General features: G+C 28.9%; 1 protein-coding gene across 1 annotated transcript; it reads right to left on the bottom strand.

Annotated features, from left to right (window-relative positions):
* Positions 1–382: 382 nt before the first annotated feature.
* LOC122503212 lies at positions 383–1,879 on the bottom strand. The gene is made up of 3 exons (XM_043613672.1): positions 1,792–1,879; positions 670–993; positions 383–574 (listed from the first exon to the last, which is right to left on the bottom strand). The coding sequence occupies exons 2-3, from the start codon at positions 950–952 to the stop codon at positions 480–482; spliced, it is 378 nt and encodes a 125-aa protein (XP_043469607.1). The 5' UTR covers positions 953–993; positions 1,792–1,879; the 3' UTR covers positions 383–479.
* Positions 1,880–9,786: the final 7,907 nt, after the last annotated feature.

Below are 9,786 nucleotides of genomic sequence, written 5' to 3'. Positions count from 1 at the left end.
TCTAGGAAATTATTGTAATCCTCCATTTTCGAATCAACTTCATTTTCGGCCTGCTCCTCTTCGGCATTATCTCGAAATAGATACATGCTATTATTAAATCTATTTAACATGTCTTTGGTAACTTCAAAATCTCTGCAACATTTTCCGAAAATCTGATTTCCATAATAGAAAGAAACAATATAATTAGTAAAATTCTTCTAGTCGAAATTAAAAAAATATTACAAATATAATAATCATACCTTAAGATGAACTCTCAAACGTAAAAGAGCTTCCAACATTTGAATTTGTAATTTATTTCGGTTTTTGTTTTTTATGTTATTCACATAACTGAAAATTCTTTCGACAACTGCATTGCTGACAGGCAAAGTAAGGCAACGGAGAGCAAATAGTGAAAGTTCCTTAAAGGGCTTTTCGCCAACGGAATTTAAGCAATCCAAAACGCAGGATCAAAAATGATAAATATCAATAGTATTTATATTTTAATTTTCTTCCGGGTGTAAGCATATTTCGCAAAGTGGCAAAACACCTAAAGCTTGCCATTGAGCCTCTAAAAGTTCTCGGTCAGCATTAGGATCTATGGAAAAGAAATAATATATTAATATAATTTATTTGAATTTTATGAACAAGATAATCACAATAAAGCATGAAATTTATTATATTTTTTATCACCTAAATCCAGTGGCAGTTGATGGAAAGTTGATCGACCTACTTTCGACAAAGTTAGTTGTGGAGTCAAATATCTTAACTTTTCTATTGCACCAAGATTGTCAGGCAATCTTTCAAGAAGCTGACGGGACAATGTTAACAAGTAGTTTCCACAATTAATTTTTACATTTTTCAAACATTGATGTGGAATATCGATTTTCTCACATAATTGAGTGAATGTCTCGCCAAAATTGACCTGATCAATAGGCTTAAGATTTTCAGTGACTTTTAAAGCATTTTTTAACATTTTTACCTCGTCCAATCTGAGAATTCCCGGTCTATACGTCTCTGTAATTGATCTTTCTTGAAGAACTCGTTTTGTAATGCCAAACGCAAGATTGCGAAGATCACAGTATAGTTTTGTGATATCAGCATTTCGTCGGTTGGGTGCAGAAAGGTGTTAATTCAGACTAGTCGTAAAAAGCGTGCCGTTTCAAAAAACACGTGAGAAACCTGACACTTCAGCTGCGATTTGAAAAACATGCCAACTCAGAACTGACGTTCATTTTTTTTATTTTAGGTTGACATTTGTCAGTACAGAAAAATTTGAAGCAAAGATTATAAAGTTGTACAAAAATTTTTTTTTAGTTGAATTTTGCATAATTGTTATTTTTCTTTGAAAAAGGAATATTTTTACTAATTTATTGAATTAATTTGTTGATTATTTATTATTTGATGGACAATTTCTTTCTAGTACCTAAAATGAAAAAAATTAACGTCAATTCTGAGTTGGCATGTTTTTCAAATCGCAGCTGAAGTGGCAGGTTTCTCACGTGTTTTTTGAAACGGCACGTTTTTCACGACTAGTCTGAATTGGCACCTTTCTGCACCCAACCGACGATTTGTATGCTCGAAAGTTAAATTCACACTGTTTATATCTCTTAATATCGACTTTAAAAATGTTAGATATAAAAGATTGGAATTATCTTTATAGAAATTTAATAAAGGTCTAAGCACAACTGAGTTGGGTTCGGGAGACGGTTACGGGATATGTAAGATTTACATACATTTTGAGGTTAGGAAGCCCATATCCCGAAGTCGTCTTCCGCACCCGACTCAGTTGTGCTTAGGGCTTAAAGTATTTACTTTAAAATCATTAGACTGCGATGCAGCTGCATTTGAAAAAAAGTCGCGTACATCGAACCACTGATCGATAATAACAGAAGTAACAGGAAGCCAAACTAGCCATCGCGTTTTCGCCAAACTTTGTAATTTTTTAGGAGTTTTTCCATTATTTCTTTCCTGAAAATTAATTACAATTTTAATTTTTGAATATAAATTAAGACGGACTCAAAAAATATAAACATAATATATGTGACGTTCTATGCGGTGAAAGGGACATAAGTTGCATAAAATTTTAAGCTATGTTAATTGTTAGTAACGAAAACTAGTCACTTTTATTTATACTCCAAATTTTAGTTTTGTCAAAAACGGCTAAGGTTCCTTTTACTGTGGAATATCACATATTTAAATATTTATAAAATTATTATTTAGAAAATATTTTAACCAAACTAGAATGTTTATATAATTTTTTGTCTATTTATTATGTATAACTCAATTATTTACTTTGAAAAATTCGGAATATTCTCCTTGGCGCTTAGAGCTATGAGAAAACCAGTTGTATGTTTCAGTAAGAATGAAGTCGAGGTGATCCGGGACAGTTTTATAGGCATATTTTGCGCTATTGTCAAGACTGACAAAAGCGTTTAATTAATTGCAAATTAGGTACACTTTTTTTTAAACGAGCATAAAAAGTACTGCACATATTCTGTGCACCATCGGTTCCAATTGAATGCAACTGTGATACAGGTAGTCCAATTGATTTAAGATAATTTTTTAGAGCATTAGCTAGACTTTCTCCAGTACAACTAATGACTTTAATAATTGACAGAAAATCAGTTACCATCTTTTTTTGTGAAACACTAAAATATCGGACACATAAACCCATAAACTTAGTTACCGACACATCTGTCGATTCATTGACGATAAGGGCATACGGACTATTTCCAATATCCGTAAGCAGTTCTTGAAGTTGTACTGGCATAATGACATTTGATATTATCGTTGAACATTTGGTTCTATGTAGCCTAATATTTTCTAATTGTGATCCCTTTCCTAAAACTTTCAATAGCTCTCCTAAGTGGTCTACGCCACGTACTGCACAAAGCATCGCGATAAAAACTGTGAGTTTAATCTCTACAATTTTTGTGTCATCTTTTAATATAACACCTGTAAAACACATAATATCATATCATATAATATCATATAAAAAACGTTAAAAGTTTTTTAATTAAAAAAGTATGATTGACTTACTGTAATTATGCAGACTTTTCTGTTAAGACCTGAGTAAGAATTTTTGAAACGTGCCACCTAAAATTCAAAAAATTTATTTTTGGCCAAAATGTTGTTTTTTCTATAGTGCTTTACATAAAAAAACACTATGTCAAAGGATTTGCCAAAAAAAATTTTTTGTTATTGTTATAAACAATTAAAGTTTTCAGACACTTTTTTTTAAAAAATTAATTAAAAAGAAACTTGTTAACCGATTTTAATGATTCAAGAGGCATTCTTTTTTATTTGAGTCAAAGTTTTGAATAAAATTTTTTTCGTAAAAAAATATTGAGATTTAATAAATAAACAAATTATTTATTTATAACAAATTAGCAAAAAACCATGTTCTCAATCGAATTTCAAAATGAAAAAAATAGTACTTATTCTCTGATTACCACTGAGTAATATTCCGTTGAGAAAAAAAATGGCACGGCTTGGACAACTGACTTATTTAAACATTGTTTATCCCGAGCAAAACGGGATTTGCATGTGACGTCACGCGCAGCGGTCCTTTGACGCGGGAATCTAAGAGAATATCAGAGGAATATCAAAAATAATATTAAAATAATGTTTAAGTATTTCTTATGGACGAAAAAAACTAACAATTTAATTAATTGTTTAAACAATTAATTTTTTTTATTTTTTCATAAACTAGAAATTTCTAGTCTTCTCTCAATTTCTCAATTTTTCAATGAGTAAAACATCTACTAATGGTAAAAAATCAATTAATTAAACATTGTTTAAACAATAATTAATTGTTGTTATTTTTTTCATAAACGGTACTTAGGGCTAGAAATTTAAAGTTTTTTCAATTCTGCAATTTTTTATGGAAAAAAATCTACTGATAAAAAATAAAAAATTATTTATTTAAAAATAAATATAAATTAAATATATATATATATATATATATATATATAGGTTTTTTACTATAAAAAGTTGCATTATTGGCAAAAATGCAGGAATTTATAATTGATTATAAATTATAGATGCCCTAAATTTATAATCAATTGAAAAATTATAAATGCTCTAAATTTATAATCAATTGAAAAATTATAAATGCCCTAAATGTATAATCAATTGAAAAATTATTAATTGTTTATCAATGGTTAAATAACATTCTTTTAGTTTTACTATTATAATTAAGTGTTTAAATTATAAAAAAAATTTAAAATTGAGAAAAACTAAGGAATTTCTAGTTAAGTACAGTTAATTGAAAAATTAACAAAATAAATTGTTTAAATAATTAGATAATTTTTAGTTTTGTTATACTTAAGTGCTTTCGTTACAAAAAATGCATAATATAGAAAAAGAACAAGTAATTTCTAACTCTAATTGCAGTTATGAAAAAATAACAACAATTAATTGTTTCAACAATTTAATAAATAAGTAATTTTTAGTTTTAATTATTAATATATGTTTACGCCTGAAAAATTGCATAATTGAGAAAAAACTTTAAATTTCTAGCCCTAAGTACCGTTTATGAAAAAAATAACAACAATTAATTATTGTTTAAACAATGTTTAATTAATTTATTTTTTACCATTAGTAGATGTTTTACTCATTGAAAAATTGAGAAATTGAGAGAAGACTAGAAATTTCTAGCCCTAACTACTGTTTATGAAAAAATAAAAAAAATTAATTGTTTAAACAATTAATTAAATTGTTATAGTTTTTTTCGTCCATAAGAAATACTTAAACATTATTTTAATATTATTTTTGATATTCCTCTGATATTCTCTTAGATTCCCGCGTCAAAGGACCGCTGCGCGTGACGTCACATGCAAATCCCGTTCTGCTCGGGATAAACAATGTTTAAATAAGTCAGTTGTCCAAGCCGTGCCATTTTTTTTCTCAACGGAATATTACTCAGCGGTAATCAGAGAATAAGTACTATTTTTTTCATTTTGAAATTCGATTGAGAACATGGTTTTTTGCTAATTTGTTATAAATAAATAATTTGTTTATTTATTAAATCTCAATATTTTTTTACGAAAAAAATTTTATTCAAAACTTTGACTCAAATAAAAAAGAATGCCTCTTGAATCATTAAAATCGGTTAACAAGTTTCTTTTTAATTAATTTTTTTTAAAAAAAGTGTCTGAAAACTTTAATTGTTTATAACAATAACAAAAATTTTTTTTTGGCAAATCCTTTCACATAGTGTTTTTTTATGTAAAGCACTATAGAAAAAACAACATTTTGGCCAAAAATAAATTTTTTGAATTTTAGGTGGCACGTTTCAAAAATTCTTACTCACCTATTAAAAGATTTTTCCTTGTCCACATGCTTTGCACGTTTAGAATGTGCAATGAGATCACTATGGTGTGCTCTAATGTGGCTATTACTGTCGTAAGTTTTTAGGTTAAGTTATCTTTCTACTTACCTTTGAGATCGGGTCTGACTCCCATTTACAATTATAATGCTTTAAATACTTTCCCCACTTCCCCATTTGTATTTAAGTTTTGCGCTCACTATTTCATAATATAATAAAAAAGAATCTATCTAAATATTATTCGCCTGTGTATAGACACTGTTGACATTCACATAACCAGCAGTTCGGCAAACAGAAAGACATATATCTATGTAACACAAATACCGACTGTGGAACATATTAAAAATTAGTAGAAATTACTACCGCAGTATGGCGCTAATAGATTTTTCTTACTGAAATTGATGACTGTAATAAAATACAAACTTTTTTTGTTATTTTGAATAAAAGTAAAATTACAGCGCTGTAAAACAAAAAAACGCGGTCATTGAGTAATATATAGCCCAAATTGCTGTTTGTAGCGATAACAAGATTTAGGCCGCGGAAACAGTGCAAAAGACAGCCCAAATCGCGGTTTATAGCACAATCTGGCAAGCCTGACAGAACTAGATGACTCTGCTTCATTAGATTCATCAGGAACATTAAACTCTTCATTTTCTAAAAAAAATTTAATTTTGTAAGAATTCTGCTAAATAATAGTTTAATTAAATGTTATTAATAACGCAATAGAGCTTAAAATTTGCAAATACTCTAAGAATGTTACGAAATATTTCGTATGTACTGGTTAGAAACATTAAAAAATATATTTATAGGATATCATTATATCCACTTGATATTCTAGGGATATCACTAGGTTATAAACAGTGGTTTTTTAGGATATCCTTAATTTATGTAAGTAATTCATATTCTAGATATTTTTTTTATACCATAGGTATTCTTTTAACAATATCCTAAAGATAATAAAGGAATAACCTGAAGATATATCCTAAAAATATCTTATGATTATCAGCAGGATATCTGATGAATATCCTATAAATATATTATGGATATCTTTGTACAGTAGTGATATTTCCTTACGAAATTTCTGTATTTGAAATAAGTAATTGAAGTAATTAAAATAAGTAAGAAGTATTATGGATATTCTATGAACATATTATGGATATTCTAAAATAACCCTAGGATATCCAAACCGACTCTTCAGGATATCCAGTGATATAAAAATTCTTCAATGTATTAATGATAAATGATTAACAGAAATATTGAGTTTTTTTAAATATAAAAATCTTAGTTATCACCTAAAAGTTTATTTATTTCCCTTAATAAAACAATTTTTTACTAAAACTTAATTATAAAAAAAATTAAAAAAATACCTAAAAATATATATTGGCTTCATGCTAATAGTGAAACTTCTTAAAATGGATTTTATTTATATCTGTAAATAAGCACTACAACAAACAATTAACTTTATTTAATATTTATTTTATTTACTGTAAGAAAATGTTCACTTTAAGAAGTACAATATTTGAAGTACTTTCATGTTTCGAAAGGTTTGTCACACATCTGGTTCGTCTTAGGGTGACGGTTAATATGAGTCTCTGTTTGCCAAAGGACTAAGTTTTTGAGTTTTATGGTCCATGATTTTTTTCTATAAATTTTTTTCAACAGAAACTTTATGGAATTTTTTATATTTAAAGATTCAGAAAAATATTCGAAGATTTTTAATGTTTTCAAGCAGAATTTCTTTGAAAAGTTTTTTTGGCTTCAGTTGCACCAGGACATTTCTCTGAGAGGAACTAAATACGAGCTTCTAAAATGATACTAATATTAATATTTTTTAGAAGTCAATTGGTGAAAAACAGTTTTTGTACAATATGTACTTTTGGGACGCATGATTATTCCCCAAATGTCATTTTACCGAACTGCACTTTTACGAATAGTCATTTTTGCGAAAAGCCATTTTTGCGAATAGTAATTTTTGCAAAAAGTGATTTTTACGAATGGTCATTTTTGCGAAAAGACATTTTTGCGAATTGTCACTTTTTCGAATCGACATTTTTACTAATTGTCATTTTTGCGAATAGTCATTTTTGCGAAAAGTCATTTTTACGAATTGTCATTTTAGCGAATCGACATTTTTTCGAATTGTCACTTTTTACATTTGTCATTTTTGCAAAAATTGATATAGTGAATCTATATATGCATACAAGTTTACTATAGTAATTTTCGTAAAAATGACTTTTCACAAAAATGACTATTCGCAAAAATGACTATTCGCAAAAATGACATTTCGCAAAAATAGCTTTTCGCAAAAATGACTATTCGCAAAAGTGCAGTTCGGTAAAATGACATTTGAGGAATAATCATGCGTACTTTTATGAGTAAATAACACAGCCATACCAAAAAAAGTTCTGATCTGGGGGTCTCACTATGTAGACTGTATGTTTTTTGGGTCGCTGAATCCGAATCCGAGGTCCATGTAACCCCATCAAATCAGGATTTTGACATAACCTCAAAAAACCAATATGGTGGACACGTTTTTTAAAAGTTCATCGGATTCGCTTGAAATTCGTTACTCCGAGATTTTTGGTGTTGCTGATTACGAATTTGAAGTCTGATTTCAAAAATTCAAAATTGCGGATCTAATATGGCGGACACGTTTTTGAAAAATTCATCAGATTCGCTTAAAACTCGTCACTCGGGGGTTTTTGGAGTCGCTGATTACGAATAAGAAGTCAATTTCAAAAATTCAAAATAGTGCATCCAATAAATATGGTCTTTTAAGGAATTAAAATCTTGAGTGATCCAATTCACCCGGAATTACTCTATATCTTACGTGTGCCTGCATCCAGGGCACCTCCACGTGGTGACGGTGGGCAACGGAGTTTGTCCGATATCCGACTAAGTTGTTGGATAATGGCTTTGTTGCCGTCATGGCAGACACACGTAGAAAACGTGCTACGATGCAGGGACTCAGAACCCCAGTATCATCGGTTGAGGGTGAGAAAGCAGGCTCTCAGGCGTCATTATCCAATAACTTAGCTGGATAGAGGACAAACTCCGTTTCCCACCGTCACCACCTGGATGTGCCCTGGATGAAGGCACACGTAAGATATAGAGTAATTCCGGGTGAATTGGATCACTCAAGATTTTAATTCCTTAAAAGACCATATTTATTGGATGCACCATTTTGAATTTTTGAAATTGACTTCAAATTCGTAATCAGCTTCCCCGAAAACCTCCGAGTAACAAATTTCAAGCGAATCCGATGAACTTTTCAAAAACGTGTCCGCCATATTGGTTTTTTGAAGTTATATCAAAATCCTGATCTGATGAGGTTAAAGTCTACATACTGAGACCCCCAGATCAGAACTTTTTTTTGTGTGGCTGTGTAATATATAATCGTCGTCGTTTAAAAAATATTATTTCTAAAATCAACAGATGTGCCAACTTAAGACCATGAGTTTCTTTAATTTGTTATCATTAGAGAACAAAATATTTGTATTATTACAACTTAAGACCATGAGTTTCTTTAATTTGTTATCATTAGAGAACAAAATATTTGTATTATTACACACCTGTTGTCATTTATTCATCAGTGATATTGCTGTTTTGTTCTTCGTCACTAACAAATTGTTCAGAAAAAGTGTCATTTATCCCTTCATTAACAGAATGAATTTCTTCTTGATTATTCATACTTTCATCTAGAATAGAATATTTTAATTTTAATACATGTGAATATATAAAAGAAATTGTTTAACAATTCTAAACATTTTAATATATATTTACAATTTGTGACATTGCTGTAATACTACTATGACATTATAATAACATTACAATGACATTGCTTTAACATTAGTAGTATTACCTTAGGGCGGACTTCGAAATTGCACTTTGAAATTAGAAAAATAAAAAATAAACAATGTTTAGAAAAAACGACTATTGGAAAAATAATACTTTGGTAAAAATGGCCTTTGGAAATATATTATTTTTGAAAAAATGTCATTTGGGAAAATAATAATTTGGGTCCTTCGGAATTGGAACTTCTGTTTTGGAACTTTGGACTCCATACTTATGAGATTTATTAATAAAATTATAACATTTATTATAATATTTGTTTGGCTATGCACAGTTAACACTATGTTTTTTAATGTCGCTTTTTTGTTGTTAATCAGCAGAACTATTTAAATAATCGTTATAGAACTCTAGAACTATTGCTAAAGTGCCTAGAACTCTTGTAAAAATTTAGATTTTTAAAAAAAGTAGTTCTAACTTTACATGAGGCCATTCCTCTCCGTGTATAATTTTTACTATAAATTAAATGTCGTTGCATCATTCCACAATAAAATAAATGGATATATTTAAAAAGAAAATATTTTTAATTGAAAAACTAAAGGAATTAATACTACTTAGGTAGCAGTGGATGAAACTAGTAGTGAAAAATGATTTTACTAGTATGATTGATACTTTGCACTCGCCAAATC

This window comes from Leptopilina heterotoma, unplaced genomic scaffold (assembly GCF_015476425.1).
Source record: "Leptopilina heterotoma isolate Lh14 unplaced genomic scaffold, ASM1547642v1 Lhet_247, whole genome shotgun sequence".
NCBI lineage: Eukaryota > Metazoa > Arthropoda > Insecta > Hymenoptera > Figitidae > Leptopilina > Leptopilina heterotoma.
Note: the sequence above shows the minus strand (reverse complement) of the source record. Positions and strands in the feature narration are given on the sequence as shown.